Below are 16546 nucleotides of genomic sequence, written 5' to 3' on the forward strand. Positions count from 1 at the left end.
TACTTGATCCAATTACGTAAGATCTAAAACTATGAGTCATATTTTTTAAATGCACTTTAGACTGATTTAAAGAGTGATTATTTATTTACAAATAGAATACCAGAAAGAGTATTGCCAAAAAAGCATAAACCGTGCGAAAAATCCACAGACATTCTGATCATTTTGTTATACATTTATACATGACTGATACTAACTACATCATTCTGTGAATGGGTGACGGATGGATTACAGGAGAATACAAAAATGAAAATGTAAAATTTGAGGCGGCACAAATTTTTTATTGATAAAGCATTGCGGGAAATTACTGGCAGGAAAATAACCCTAAAACTGAGAAATTCACTCGCCTATAGTTTTGTACTGGTAACTTGCACTCTGTTGTGACCCGCAAAAATCAGCATTTGAGGTAAAATAGCGATAAACTTGGAATGCGAAAAAATTTTCCTTGGAACTTTAAAGGTGAAGGAGTTACCGTGTTCCTAGGATTTAGAAATAAACCAGATTTTGGAACCCATTTAGATGACTTCAGCGATAAAAAAATTGATTATATTGCATGTAAGTGGCAGTAGCTAAAATGAAGAGCACTAACCCATTTACACAGTTATCTTAGCCTGAGATTGGTACTTCACTTTTTCGATTCACAAGCCTTTTAATAAATGTTACACGTTGAGCTTGGGTTACCCCTCTGAGTCCAAGTAATTCGGGTCTGAGCAAACTTCGCGGAGTTGAAGGTATTGTTGTTCAATATGATTTTACAAGAAAATTCAAATACTAGTATTACACGTAAGTAAGTACATAAAGAGTTTAGACAAAATATGGGAGCAAAATTTCCTAAGGTTTTCTTTCTGGTATTATTTTCGGTCTATGCAATGTTATGTTCCCCGAGATATTACATGCACGTGGTCGCATCATTTCCCATATCTGATTAAATTTCTCATTACCTTCCTCACGGTTAAATAACGCTATTACTTACCAACAATTCTTCTTAATACCTATTCAAAACACAAGAGAGATATTTTCTTGAATTTGTGGGTCTTTCATCTAAGTCAATTGAACGTAGTTCATCACACCTGGGCATTGAATTACAAACCCAAGGTCGAAAAGAGCGAAGGATTTCTCTCGGGAAATCAAAGTGCGCCACTAGCTTGAAAAGTAACTTCATCGCTCTCCTACTACATCTGCAATTCGTTCCTTTTTCTTCCTTACCATAGCAGACGATGGGGCTAAACTACCGGGATAACAAATGATCCCGGCAAAAAGATCAATAGGCGGCAATTCAAGTGAGGTGTACGAGAAGGTGGAGTTAAAGTGCCGTTTACGACCTTTCCCCGACTGATCTGTTTTTTTTTTTCAATTACATCGGAATAATTTTTGAACCACTTTTCATCACAATTTAACTTTTCACTAGTCGGAAAATTGCTCTCCTGACCAATTTATTTTACTTGACTGCATAGCATAACAATAAAGTGGGAAGACTTTTTCAAATAATTTGAACAGTTTTTTCTAGGAAAATTACATTAAATGCACAAACTTCGTTTGAAACTTTGATATTACGCCATTCTTTCTTTCCTATGCATACATGCCTGTCACATTTAAAGCAAAATTTAAGCATTTAAGGACAACATGTATTTTATAAATCAGTTATGAAATAAATTTTGGGCTGCTTGGATTTACAAATGACTATGTGCCTATTAATTACCTATTCTATATTGCAAGATAAAAATAATGACTTTTACATTATTAATCTAGATACTAATTCTAAATAAAATAAAAAAAATAGCCTCAATATCCTGACTAAAAGACCAAAATAGTTTCTGAAATGTCGGAGAAGGTAGCTTAGTGTGAGGAGTCTTGGAGGAGGAAGGGTTTTCCTATATATAACAGAAAAAATGCACCACAACAGTAGGGTTTTTCACTCGGAACAAAAATCGCAGTTCAATAACTATCTGCGAAATGGAGAAAGGCTTTCGATTTCTCATAGCAGATTGCTCTAGAAGCAGGCGATGTATGGAAATACAGAAAACTAAGTCTCTCTTTTTATTTGAAATTCTATCACAAACAAAGATTTAAGTATAAGACACGGTCTCAGGCGTTATTTTGTGGAATTTCTTCATTATAGAATAAAATAAAATAACTTTGTTTTATTCCACACTTTATTTTAAATAGCGCGACCCGGGTTTCAGCATCTAGTGCTAGTGATCACTAGTGATAGCACTAGATGCTGAAACCCGGATCGTGCTATTTAAATAAAGTGTGGAATAAAACAAAGTTATTTTATTTTATTCTATAAAAATTTAAGTATGTTGATGAAGGAGACTATTCAGTTATTATCCTGTAAACGGAATACTGATATTTCTATTTAAAAAATCACCGTTATCCTTGATGAACAAGACTATCTACCATTCTTCAAGGTCTTTCGGTGACTAAATTATGGCGCCTCAGTTTTAAATTTTGGAATACCGAACGAATCGACAAGAATTTCCGATCCAGTTTGACCAATTAGCGTGCCTCCAAGCAAATCACGGTCAAAACCGCGTTTTGACTAGGTATTAACCTTTTGTCCGCGGGATTTAGGACTCGGCTGTTTCGCGGTAATTTAGTTAAGTAAAACAGTGGAAAAATTGTGGTCATTCCTTCAAAAAATTGAGGTTGATTGCCAAATTGGCTTGAATTACCTGTGTGTACAAAACTCCTTTTCGTGAATTCATATCAGGTTGGACCAAATAGCACAAGGTCAGTCAAATCACAATGTTCGCATTTCGACTGGCCCCTGACCTTTCGTCCGCGGGATGTGCCACTCATGTCAGCTGTCCCGCTGCCTTTTTAAGTAGCGCGCTTGAGTGGCCGAAAGCGAGTTTCTGGACAGCCGGACCAGCAGGGAGCCTTCGGCCACTCAAAGAATATAAAGGAGCGGTGCGTGGACCTTAACACAGCTCACGTTCAGCTGCAGCTGTCCTCGCGATGAAAGGGAGTCTTTAAGTCATTTTCCCCGGCCGCTCCTCACCCAAGTGACGACAATTGTGGGTGTGCATGTCCGCCCTTTGGATTGATTCGCTCCCGAGTGGGGGCGCTGGCTTCCTGCTGCATCCCCATTGGTCCGCGCACAGCCCACGCAACAACAATCGCCTCCCTTCCCAGAAGGCAATGCGCCTCCCGTCGTTCTCAAAGAGTTTTCTCAATCATGACCGGATTCACTCCATAACAATACCCAATTCCTTTTTTTCTTTTTTAATGAGCAGCTGATTGCGTCCTTTTGACTCTATTTTCAGTCGTAAAGTCGATTACGTAATTCTCAAATTGTTTCGAGACATTGACCGGGATTTTGCTGCGCAGAAAATATGCGCGGTTTCCTACATATCCTGACAGGCTATTATTGAGGCACTACCAAATATATCAGCTGATGAAAAGATTTTTAATAATAATAATATAATATATCTTTATTACATTCTTTTACATAATATATGGCATACAATAAGCATAATCTATAATTGAATGAAATTAGGCATCCTCGAAAAGGACTCTTTAGGAAACGATGCCATTACATACATATGTTAGTAGAGGCAAGCAAAAATATCTAAGTATCAAGGAAAATTATTGCACAGAAAAGTATTCATTACTACAAAAATATCTAAATCAGTGCTCAATAACAACATAGTAGAAATCATCATAACAAAAAACCTATGGATACTTCAATTGCTTATCAAATCAATCCCTGGCAAAGTGCTCTTAAAAAATCTATCAATATTCTCCTGCATAAACAGCCTTGCTCTCAACTTTCCGAGAAACCTGGATTCCCGTCCAATTTCTGTCAATGCCCTTAATTTATGGCCACTACCCAATGATCGAAAGTCCATGGAATTTAATGAGGATTTTAATGGATCCAGCATTTTTCTGGGGGGAGGGGCACAAGGGTGTGATAGGCAAGCGGTCTTCTCATATTTGAGATTAAAAACGACATACAGCAATAACTGCACGAAATATTCCTTTTATTTTAATTATATACTTATTCACATGAAATTAAATGATTGAGGATTCGTAATACAGGAAACAACACGAACGTAATGATAAACGTACTAAAAATCTTGTCCATTTTTTGAGCGTCTGTGAGGGGGCACGTGCCCCTGTGCCCCTCCTCTAAGTCCACCTATGGATAACGCCACACATGGTACGTCAACACCGCTCCTTGAATAGGTAAAGATGGTCTTATTGCAAATGGAGTTGGCTAAATTGCTTTGTTTATTAACTTTTCTTTTGTCATAAGAAGCAATTATCATCTCTCTAATCGAGTTTAAGCTGGTAATTGAGCTAACCACATCAGTAAATTCATTCATCTGGATTCGTTCTTTAGCACGGCATATTCGGTTACAGTACCATAATAATTGCGTCATAATTTAAGCGTGATTGACAGCCAGCCATCTCTTTTTACTCCTTTTCTTACATGCAAAGTAGATTTAATTACACACGGCTCATTGTAGAAATGGGGAAAAACAGCATGTATTAATTGATGAAAAAGAAGGATACTTAAATGTGATAAGATTCGCATGGCATGTCATCACCAAGATTATGTCTTAAAACAAGAATTAAGGGGTATCTGGCTTCTTATAACCTTTGAATTTTCAGACACTGTCACTCTGCAATAATGTGATACATTTAGAATCTGCGAAAATTCTAGGAACTAGAGACGAAAATTCTAAGAACTTAGGATGAGAATGATTATTAGGAAAGTTAATTTTTGTAAAATAAGGATTGTTACCGGCTTAACATACATCTACATTTCATCGGTTTCTGAGTTAGATAACAAGAGTTCCACCCTTCTAGGAAAATTTTTCTGATCTTACTTCATTTTTCAATTTCAAAGGAGATCGATCAAGTCTGGGTAACTTTTTCATTAGAGGGAAAAAGATATTGAAACCCAGAAATTACTGTTCTACATGAAAATTCGATTTTATAAATTCATGTTTATTCCATTTAAAAATTAGGCAATGAAATGTTTTGGCATTTGCCATAATTCGAATGTATTACGTCCTCCTTGACCAACGTCACAGATTTAGGGTAAGGAAGATTGAGCCTTCTTTTCTCCCTGAAGCTCCATTCCCAAGCACAATGAGGAGGTAAACAACGATCTCATTAGACTTGCATGCAACGAGAGGAGGAAATCTTCGCTGAGAGATTTGCCCACGCACCCATTCACCTCGTTTAAGAGGAAATGGGCTCCGACTGCTTAAGACTGCACTGAAGATGTGATCCAGAGGGAACTTCAATTAGAGAGGCGTGCAGTGGATACGTGGGAAACGCTGCCGTGGGGAAGGAAGAGCGACAGAAACCAAGAGTAGACGAGTGCATCTCTGGATTAAAGTGAGCGAGGGTAAGTAACGTCTCAGACGAGGTAAGAGCATCTCGATGGATAGACTCATTTGATGCTAAAAATGAGCAACGGGTGATGGTGGATCTAGTTAGCCATCGTATCATTGCACGCATGTAACTACGCAGTAATGGAATTACTCGCTTGAAAAGAACCACGTCATGAAAACTACCTCAAATGAATAATTTCCATTTGCGCAAAAAATAAATATTTTGTACGATATTAAATGGATTACTGATGATAGGTATAGATTCCTTGGAAACAATAACCACTTACAATCGGTACAAAAAGTGTCTATTGAAATTTAACGTTCGCCGAGAAATTTTGAAAATTGATTAAAATGCATGGTGACATTGCTTTGCACGTATCATTGCGTTGGCGGAGTATAATTTTGTATCTTTTATGCTCTTTTTTATCTCGTCCAAGCCCTATCCATATACATCTCAGAAAATGAAGAGTTGTAAAAAATCATTTTTGTAATTAGCTATTCTGTAATTAATGAGCCTGCAAACTGTACTACGTAATTTTTGTTATGGATTTTGTTTCCTGAACAATTGAAAAGGTGAGAAGCCAAGTGGTACAATTGATTATTTTCTCAACAGAGTTAGGTAAAGTCAATTGCTAGAAGAAATACACAAAAACTTGGTTGCCATGGGATACGAGTGAGTCTCTGTTTTGCGCTGGAATCGAGTGGAAAATCAAATGCTCTACTAAATGTCTGATTGATCTCGTTTCATTCTATAGCTAATTTCTGTACCTAACTGCGGTTAGAAAAAAGAAATCATTTTTACCCCTTCGCTTCCAACCCACTCAATCAATATTTTTATAAGTATACATCAATGCCGCGCTCCCATCAATGAATTTCTTCCTACTAAATAAGCATTAGATTTTATTAGATTCACTAATATATTGAAGAAGGCACGACCAAGGTTTCATAACGTAGTTACATCGTCAAGCGCATCGATCATTTATGCACCTCCTTTGATATTAAGTCCGGTACGACACTAAAGACATCTATCTGTCGGGAAAGAGTGGGGTGAGTATTTCTCTTTCCCGAAAAATAGATGTCCTTAGTGTCGCACTTGATATAAAGGGATATGAATTCATGATTGATGCACCTGACGATGAAATTATGATATGTAACCTGGGTCGTGCTTTTTCAATGTATTAGGGAATCTAACAAAGTCTATAACATCATTTTCCATAAAGGAAAGGTTTCACATAGTTGAGACTGAAATCATCTGTTATATGTGGGAAACAAACTTATTCCATTGCCTTTTATTAATTTATTTAAACCCATACCTCCGAAAAACCGCACATATTGGCATTGCATGTCAAGGTTTTCTACAAGTTAATAATTACACGTGCACGAACTGCCATGTCCTGGGTAGGGGCAACCCACCCCGGTGGAACTCGAACCCGCGACCTCTTCTATGGAAAGCTAAAACTTTACCCCGCTGCCTCGGGGGCTGACGATGGATTTAAAATGCTCATTATAATATTTCTTACTTCTCAGATGTGGGAGAATCCTGAATTGTAATAATATTCATGATTTAACCATTGGACATCTCTAGAAAAAGAGAACCACTGGTCAGCAAGCCCCCAGCATTCGTTTCTACCCCCAACCACTCTTTTTTGTTTTCGCAGCGAGCTACCAGCACCCCTGACCTACTGGAATCTCATGCGCTGGCTCGCGAGAAAACAGGCGGCTGTATATTCCACTCCACACAAAACTTCTCCGGATCTCTCATCAAAGCCATATAATTCCACAAAGTCTTCTCGAGCAAACGGAATTCTCCTCAGATGAACACATCAATAAACAAATGAATGAACACGAGGCGAATCTGGCCCGAAGGTACGCCGAGGAATTATTCATTGCAGCTGCGAAGCGTATTTGTCTTGCTGCTCCCTGGAAGTCAGATGCCTTAGTAATACGGTGACTTCCATTCCTGGCACGCTTGCAGATGGTAAAAGAAGCCGAGAAATTCATAGAGAAGAAGACAATCGTTACGCGACGCCTTGGACGGCTTCCCTTTGAAGGCGCGCACTTCCGTGATTCAGTGATTTCAATTCATAGCTAGATAAGTAGCATAAAGTCCTTGATTTGAATGAAACACTAAGCGTTTCAATGCACCACACTTTAGTGATGTTGGAGTTGCATTTCGCACGGGAAAACCACATATTAAGTTCTCATTTCTAAATGCAGAAACCTCAATCGCTTACTGCATAAGAAGATGTGGAATGATACCACTGAATGAACACCTACATCATAAATAATGGCGTATGCCACGCATGATGAAACTAAGAGAATCCGCTATAAGACATGAAATAAATAATAATAGGCATTGAGGTAAGCGCTGAGGACAATCTGCATGAGGACTTTTCAGTATATTGTATAAATGTTATCCGATACTTCAAAATGATTATTTCCATTATGGCAAAATATAATTTTTGTGCGATTTTAAACGGTTTAATAATTACAGGTACACATGCACTGAAAATAATATGCACTTACAATTGGTATACACGGTTGAGTGCGCAAAATAATACCTTTTAAAATTTAATGTTTATCCAAAAGTCTTATAAATTTAAATAAATCGCATAATCATCCACGCCTTAAAATAGTTGATATGCATTTCAAATAAATTTGCAACGTATAAATTTAATAAATCTGTAATTCACTAATAGGTCTTATAATATAACACATTTTGATAAAAGACACCGTATAGTTACCTTTTACTAAATCTAATGCTCAGCATTGGTTTTAGCATATCTACATTACTGTGAAAATAATCTTGTCAATCCTGAGAAGACGTCATAAATAATACTGTGTATTAAATTAAGTAATAGCGAAAAATTGTAAGATTTTTATATCTCTACGAAGAAATTCCGCCTCATCAGTCCTGGGAGAGCTTCTCATATATACGTTCTCAACGTATATGTGACTACTCAGCAATATCATCAGATGATGATGCTTAACAGTTTAACTTCGGCCGGTGGTAAGCATAATTTACGATAAAATAATGCTTCGTCCTGTACCTGCTTCGAGAGCATTACAAGCACGAGCCTTCAATTACCACAACCGCGTGCAAACCAAGGACGCTGGGGGAGAGGGATGACCGAGTCATTTGTAATAGGTTAATCCTGGCTCATAAGATGGGGCGATAACTTCCCAACTAATTTTAGCCTTTTTGAGCCATTCATGCTTTTTGGTATGCCTTAGTTTTCATTAGGCTCACATCCAGCAGCCTAGAGGAGGTTAGAGGAGGTAAAGTGGTTTGCTTATCCATTTGGATTCAGTTTTCTAGCCTTTGGCGGAGAAAACTCGGGCTACATGACCCAGCATCTCCAAGACCTAAGCTCAGCATAAATATAAACAGCATTCAAGGTTTCTCCGCAGGATTCAAAAAATGAATTCAACATTGAAACCAGGGGTGGCAAAGGAATCTAAACAAAAGTATAAACCAGTAAAATTTCAATATTTTCGTTCCCGTCAGCGAAATGTAGAAACGACACGAAATGGATTTAAACCCGGGGAGATAAACTCAGCGTCGAAACTAAATCGGAGTCGAAACTACTTCGGGTCGACACTAAACTCAAACTCTAGGACGAAACGAAACGTAGATAATGTTTCGCACCGGAGGGACCACGCGCTTCACCTTCGAAGAGCTTAGTTCCGACCCACACACAGAGTACGAAGTATGGCTGAATTAAGTAGAGGTTCGGCCTACCCCCATTAGATGCATGGGACACTTATATTTTACCGCTACCAGGAGAGCGGTGAACGCTAACCAGCCATTCGATTTTCAAGCTCCATGTTTTAACCTCTCTACACGTTCGTGAAACGTAATGGGTCGAAAATATTCCCTCTTATCCCCCTCCACTCAACTTTTGGGATCGAAACATCATCATCGATCGTTCATTGGGATAGGATCGATGAGAGCGGAGTTTCGATTAATTTAGTTTCGTTCCCGGGAGTAAAGTTTCGTTCCGGTTCGAAACTAAACTCCTTGGTGATTTTAATTTCGTGCGGGAACGAAACTAAACCAAGGCCTTGTATTTTCTTTACCCTCCGGGTGGAAACGAAACATTTTCGTTTCGTTTTACTCGCCATCTCTGATTTAAACCCCAAATTAAATTTTACTACGGCAAAAAAGGATAAGTTAGTATAGTAAGCTGCTACGATCTCATAAACATTCATCAGTCTTAAGAAAAATTTAACGAAGCTCCCCAATCAATTGCCCAATCGGCTAATCTTTCATTGCCTTGCATAATTCTTCCACTTCACATCTCCAATCGATCATGATATAATAGCATCGCCGAAGTCACGTTTGAAAATGCCGTTCCGGTGAGTCCATTGACTCACCCCAAACAGACAGTTTACTAATACCCCGAAATCTGGTTGGGAATATCTTTGCGTTGAAAGGTGATGAAATATGTAAACATTGCTGTTTACATATTTCATCACCTGCTATATTTTTCTCAATCATGGCCTTCCTTGACCGTTCTTCCTTTCACTGGTACTTCCACGATAATTTACATTACACCATCGTGTTTCATGTTTTTTTTTCGATTAAATTGTCACGTCTTTATCCAACGATTTGATCTTTGGATTATTCTCTTCACAGAAAAATCTTTCAAAATCGTTGGTACAACAAATAATGGTTTCGCTGATAGTGGGTCCTGTCGTCTTTCATGGCGGCATAGGTATTTCCCTATCCCATCCATCAATTCCCTGTACCCTGGAGGCATCGACGGACTCCTATCGCGGCGGCGTCTCCATTCTTTTTCCTTCCCATTCCCCTCCCTTCCCCGGATACGCGGGCGTATCAGTTGTAGTACCTACTGGGTCCCGGCCCCGGTGCGTTGTAACATTCTAAGAACCTCCCTTGGGTTCTCATTCTCAGTCACGTCCCAAGAATTTAAAAATAATTCTCTCCTACTCTTCTTAGAAAATTCTGCATTACTCCTAACATCTATCCATTTGACCTTCATGATTCTCTTAAAGAAACCGCATTTTAAAAACTTCCAATCATTATTTATCCGCTCAATTAGAACTAACTGTTTCTAAACCGTATAGGCACCGTTCTCGCCTCCTTCATGAGAGTTTAATTTAGCGGAAATAAAATTATCAATCAAGATGAACAGCATATTGAGAAACGCTATCGCCGGAAGCAGCTTATCACCTCCATGTGTGATCACGCGGTCTGGGATTTTGCCATATTTATCTTGGTCGCTTGTGCAGAAGCTGGTCATCGATTTAGCTTATATTTACTCTCTGAGAAATGAAGTCGGGAACTGCTCACCTCGATGCGGCTAGCGAGCTCTTTGACATGTTTGCAGGTCTCTTCCAACCTCATATGGGACAATTTATTCTTAAAACACCGGAAGCAGTTACCAATCCCTGGAATAACCCTGGTTCGTGGAGTCAGGGCGTACAGATATCAACGAGAAAATTTCGTAACGGACTACACTTTTGGTCGTAGGTGAGATAAGCAAATGTTTTTCCCTTACTGACAGCTGTCTTGGTCCGCACATTTCTGGAGTAGGCCATAGGGTGGAGGATGGCCCAGTATCTGTCCACGGAGACAGCGACCAGGCAGAAGATGGAGATGGTGCACAGCACCACCAGGAGGCAGACCGCCAAGAGGCAAGCATAGAGGCCGCTTGGAAGGCCAACGGAAGCCAGGACAGCCACAGGTATTCCCAAAAGTCCAACCTGAACGAACAAACAAGTTATCATAAATCACTGAAATAGTAAAAATAGTGGTACATGTCAGTACATTTTCATTAAGCCTGAATCACCCCATCATTTTTTCAACATGAATGATGGAAATTTCCGAATTCCGAAAAAATTTCCGGATGATGGAAAAAGGGATGGGAATCCCATCCCTTTTTCCATCATTCGGAACGTGCCTTTTTCCGTCGCTGAAACCATCGCTGGCACCGTCCTTCGGCCAATCAGAACGCTCGGCCGCTAGCAGCGATTGTAACGCCACGCTTGGCTTTTAATTGAATGACAGTTATATACACACGGAAAGTTATGGAATAAGCGATAGAAAAAGGGACGGTAGGAATGATAAAAAAAATTCGGAAAATGATGGCTCAAGCAATCAGTGTTTAGATCTATGAAAACCTATCGCTGGAGCTATCATTCTGAGGGACGGAAAAATATGATGGTGTGATCCAGGCTTTACGAAAAGCCAATGTTATATATGACCATTTTTAACTTGACTAAGTTAATACATCAAACCGAAGGTTATTTTGGATCGGTGAGAACAGAGCTTATCCCCATACTAACCCACAGTCGTGCGACTTCTAAACGTACTGGTTTGGGGGACTGATTTTTTTCCAAGAGCCACATCGCACTCCGAGGATTTCTGTGAGGCATGTTTGAAGGCCATGTGCACGATTTGCACCTTGAACCCACGAATATTACAAAAGAGGATCCTCAAGTGGGCCTCTAAATGTGTTGTCATTCACCGCGCATTTCTTTGGGTTTACAAAAGTCGCCACTCGCGGCGCTGACGGACAAATTGATCCGAGTCGTACGGTATTGATCGAAATTTATACATATGATGACGTCATCTCTCAAATTCATAACTCTTTAACGCTATTCGTCTCCATTGCAGAGGTCATGCTTGAAAAGTATTGGATAAAAGTGGATCGCATTGCACTATCACCGCGCCGCGGAGATTTTAGAAAACCGATTAAAATACGACCGAAGTGGCGACAGAAATCAGACTTCTATGAGATGAAATAGGGCCCCATCTACGCAGTCCTCCAATCAGCTGCCAAACGCTCTACCCACTAGCCATCCCCAACACGCATCTGACGCGGCTAACACGCTTTCCCATTTTTTACTTCATCAAATGGCATTCACCTTTGCCACTCTTCTAATTTCCATTGTTATCATTTCGTCCATTTTCCTGCGTGAAGAAAAATTACATATTTCTAATATTTTATCATTCGTAACACCCTAATCCATTCCTTGGCCGATGACCTAATGTATACGTACCTATTCAACCCAAGCTATCTACTAACATACTACGATATCGGAAACTGTACAATGCAGTATTATAAGCGTAGCAAGGAGGAAATTTTTTAATTATTTCCAAAGGGGACTCACACAAAGATAAACCATTTAAGTACGATAACTTTAGGGTGGTAACCATGCATCCATATTTCCTAAAGGTTGAATGATGTTTGGAACGTTTTTCAATTGCCTGGCCACCTTTTCTACTAGGCACCATCGAGTCATTAATTTTAGCTTCTTCCCCTCGACCTTTGGGTATTTCCTACAGAAGAATTAACTATTACCACCGAGTAATTAAGAAATGAATACCAAACTAAACCGCAAACAGTACACTGAAATATACTCTTGGGATTTTTGTACGGCTCTTTATCGAAAATAAAAACTACACATCACCTATTTTTTCATAATGTCCACTGATTCGATAAGAATTAAATGACACTGTGGGTAAGAATTAATGCAATGCCATCTCTGTTACTTATATTTTGAAACGTGGTCAAGATTTAAGGGATAAAAATTTAGATTTCGGATGAAAACGTAATTCTCTGGTGGTAAAAGTTCACCTCGATAGAATTCTATCCCTTGATTTATGGGTTGACAGGTGAGGTAGTCACTGCAGAGTCATCGACGCCGATAAAGGTGAGGGAAAATTACAGATTATTCATCCATTGCATGCAATCATATATCAACTTCCGGATAAGTGGCCACTTGAATGGTACGGGATCGTCCAAATAAATTCAATCGCCTGACACGTCGTGTCGGTTGTCAGGATGAAAAAATGCCAATAAACGTCCAAAAGCAGAATTCTCACCTCACTCAGGGTGTGACTAGGAACGAAAATTCTTGCCCCTACCAAATTTTCTCCACGCCATCACCGGGTCTCCTTTAAGATCTAAGAGGACGCATCATATTTTTGATTCATTGATCTTTTTTAGTAAGATTTTACTTATTTGAACACTAGCTGAAATTTTAATGGTAGGCATTTGGGCAGGTCAAAATTTTCCCGTATCTCAAACCGACTCCAAATCGACTTAACCTTTCCCGAACCTTATTACTCCTCAGTTTATCAACCTACACGCAGCCAAAGCGAGTACTTTCCGGCCACCACACATATACAGCATAAAAGTTGATGGTAAAGGTGGAGGATTTGAAGAGATTTATAATTCTCTCCCTGAGGGCTTACAACAAATGGGAACCATTCATGAATTAAAACATTAATTATGCATTGCTCCGCTCAATGCAGACTAAAATGAAACTTACAGTTCTAAATAAATCACAGCATATATAGTAAGAATACTGTCAAATTAATTTCTGTGTTAAAGTGTAATTATTTTTGCATCATACTTCTATAGCTATTTCTTTACTGCTACAACCATTTGTGTTTTGTATCAACAGCTTTTTCTGTTTTATTTATCATATACCTAACGAGCTTTTCGGTGAGCCAATTATTGTAAATTGATTTTCTGAAAGGGTTATGCAAAGTACATAATAAATATATGTCCTATTCTATCCTCAACCCACCCTACCCCTCTCATAGGATACATATGGGTTGCTATCTGAGAGTTTTATTCTTGAAAATGATCTAGTAGACGAAAACGGCCTTGCATAATAAATCTGTGGAAGCAGGTAAGTGTTTTCCATTATCTTTAAAAAAAAAAGACCGGATTGAGAGAGTGATGCATACTATTTAGGGGCACCGCTTCTTTAAGGAAATGGGGCATATTTTAGGAAAATTTATTAACAGATTACATTAGGCTATTAGATGGATAGGTTGAGAGTTAGACAACAAATATCTCCTGAAACATAAGATGCCATCTATTTTTCGCTTCCCCACACTCTGCTCCATCAATAAACCGGTTATATTTACCCTAAAAACTTATTTTATTTTCATCCAGCACCTTTTTCATCTTTATGACATTTTCAACTTGTTATCACGTATATTTAATTTTATTAAACGTAAGTTTAATTTTATTTGGAACGTTCTGGTTCAGTGCGACAACAATGCATTTATATTCCTACCGATGTATTAATCTGCCCAAAAGTTATGCGATCAAGTTTTGGACGAACTCTATAGCCGTAATAAATCATAATTTTGATCTGATGATCAAAATTAATTTAATTTGGAATGGCTTTGATCAGATTTTTCGTTAGGAAAAGGTCTCAGCTAGTGATGGACCTACGCAGTTCGGCAATTTCAGGGATAGAACTCAACGAACGGTATTTTCGAAAGTTTATCATTTTCAAGCCCTTTCATCTCGTAATCATAGGAGAAATTTTAAAAGGTCGTACTGTATTTTAATTCGATTTATTTTTTAGTGTTAATGCCAATGTGCAAGCTCTAACTTCAAATAAGATATAATAAATCACTTATCCACCCTTTTTGGTCTTACGTTAAATATTTGGTGGTAAATAATTGAAGAGGAGAAAAATTACTTAAAATAAGAGAGTAAAATGGAATTTAGGGGACAAAAATTAAGGAAAAGCTTATAAAGCTAAAAGAATATTTATAGTCACACTTTGGAGAAAAAAGGAAAATTTTAATGGGAAAGATACTGTAGGCGTGAGTATAGAACGCATGGGTAACCATCGTGAGGTTCGAATATTATGCCCTATCTTCCCAATTGTTTTCAATGGATTTAAGTACATCTGCGTAAATTGCTCTTTTTCTGTTTTTGCAATTTTTTGGCTAGAAAAGACGGCCTAAACACAAGAATTAATTTATTTTTGGGGGAAATCGAAATATTTCCTCAGTAAATCTTACAAAGCAGTTTTTGTGGAATCTAAAGGAAACACTGGAAAATTGAGTGAATCAGGCTCAGCTGACGCCATTATGAATTCAAAAATTACACATTCAAATAATTTTAAAAATAATTCATGATTAATGATGAGGATACAAAATAACCAATAATAGAAGATACACCTGCGCGGCTTTATTTAGCGTTACGTATGAAGAGACGAATAAATTGACTTATTTAGACGTTTAATGAAGTCCAGCTATAAAATTTAATCGCCCCGAATCGAAATCGAATATTCTGCTGAGAAAATCCTTTCACCGGGTCCATAAACATTCTATCTAATCTTCTCCATTATATCCTGTGCTTAAAATACAAATCAGCCTACTGCTGAGGTACCAATCAATCCATGAAATATACCTGACGAATAACAAAGGAAGACAGCATAAATGACAAATACGAACAGATAAATGATAAAATAGCAAAGAAATGCATTGAGTGTCCACAGTTATCTCAATGTGCAAAAAAGTTTGCGAATATTGAAGATTTTTCCGCCTATCTATGAACTTCGATCATTGAAACGCATTTAAAGGACCTGGTCTGTGTGCCAAGTTCAAGTTCGCAAATAGATTAGCCAGGAGCATTATGCAGGGGAGAGTAATTGAATATCACTCGGTACTGACGAGACCTCCGTATCTTCATCATGGGCTATATGCCCTCGTCAGTTATGGCCCATTGATCTATCTACCTTCAAGGAAGCGGTGAGTAACAGGGTGAAAAACGACCCGGAGAAAAATATAAGGGAGGCTAATGCTTCACCTTTAATGCAAAGGTGACCTATTTACCAACAACGCTAACTTGGCCAAACATCGACGACATATGGGCAGTGCGCACCAATGATACTATCAGTCTAATGAACCAAGGATACAACACAGCAAAAAGGTAACTTCCTAACTCCTTAGTGCATCGCGCATAAAGGTCATACTTCATATCACCCACCCAAAAGCAAAACTAAACGTCAAAGATAAATTTATTATCTGATATACTTATAAACACGTTGTAGTTATTTTCATTATGCATTTGAATTATTTTTTAGTTTCAAAATAAAGTGGAATACTAGGTATTATATTTGATAACATTTTTCCTTCCCAAGGAAATTCAGTATTACTTGAACTTATTTTTTAAACATACCAATTGGTAATATTTATAAGCAAAGGAACATTACGTAATACGCAATAAATTCATATTATATACGCGCAACAAGGGCTATCTCATTACAGTAACAAAAATGGATTACTAGAGTGCTGGCACTGGCCGCACCTTTTGGGTACTCATTTGCACACTGGCCATTATATTGTTCACCACTGGTAAATCATACAAAGCTGTAGACAAAGAAAACTTATCAATAGAAACATAACGCCG

General features: G+C 38.2%; 1 protein-coding gene across 1 annotated transcript in view; it reads right to left on the reverse strand.

Annotated features, from left to right (window-relative positions):
• The window catches only part of LOC124159433 (adenosine receptor A2a), a 214437-nt gene that overhangs the window by 108328 nt on the left and 89563 nt on the right, over positions 1-16546 (reverse strand). The window contains exon 2 of the mRNA XM_046535241.1: positions 10874-11078. Within this exon, the coding sequence (XP_046391197.1) occupies positions 10874-11078 (205 nt within the window). The remainder of the gene's footprint in view (positions 1-10873; positions 11079-16546) is intronic.

The sequence above is a fragment of the Ischnura elegans genome, chromosome 5 (assembly GCF_921293095.1).
Source record: "Ischnura elegans chromosome 5, ioIscEleg1.1, whole genome shotgun sequence".
In the NCBI taxonomy this organism is placed as follows: Eukaryota; Metazoa; Arthropoda; class Insecta; order Odonata; family Coenagrionidae; genus Ischnura; species Ischnura elegans.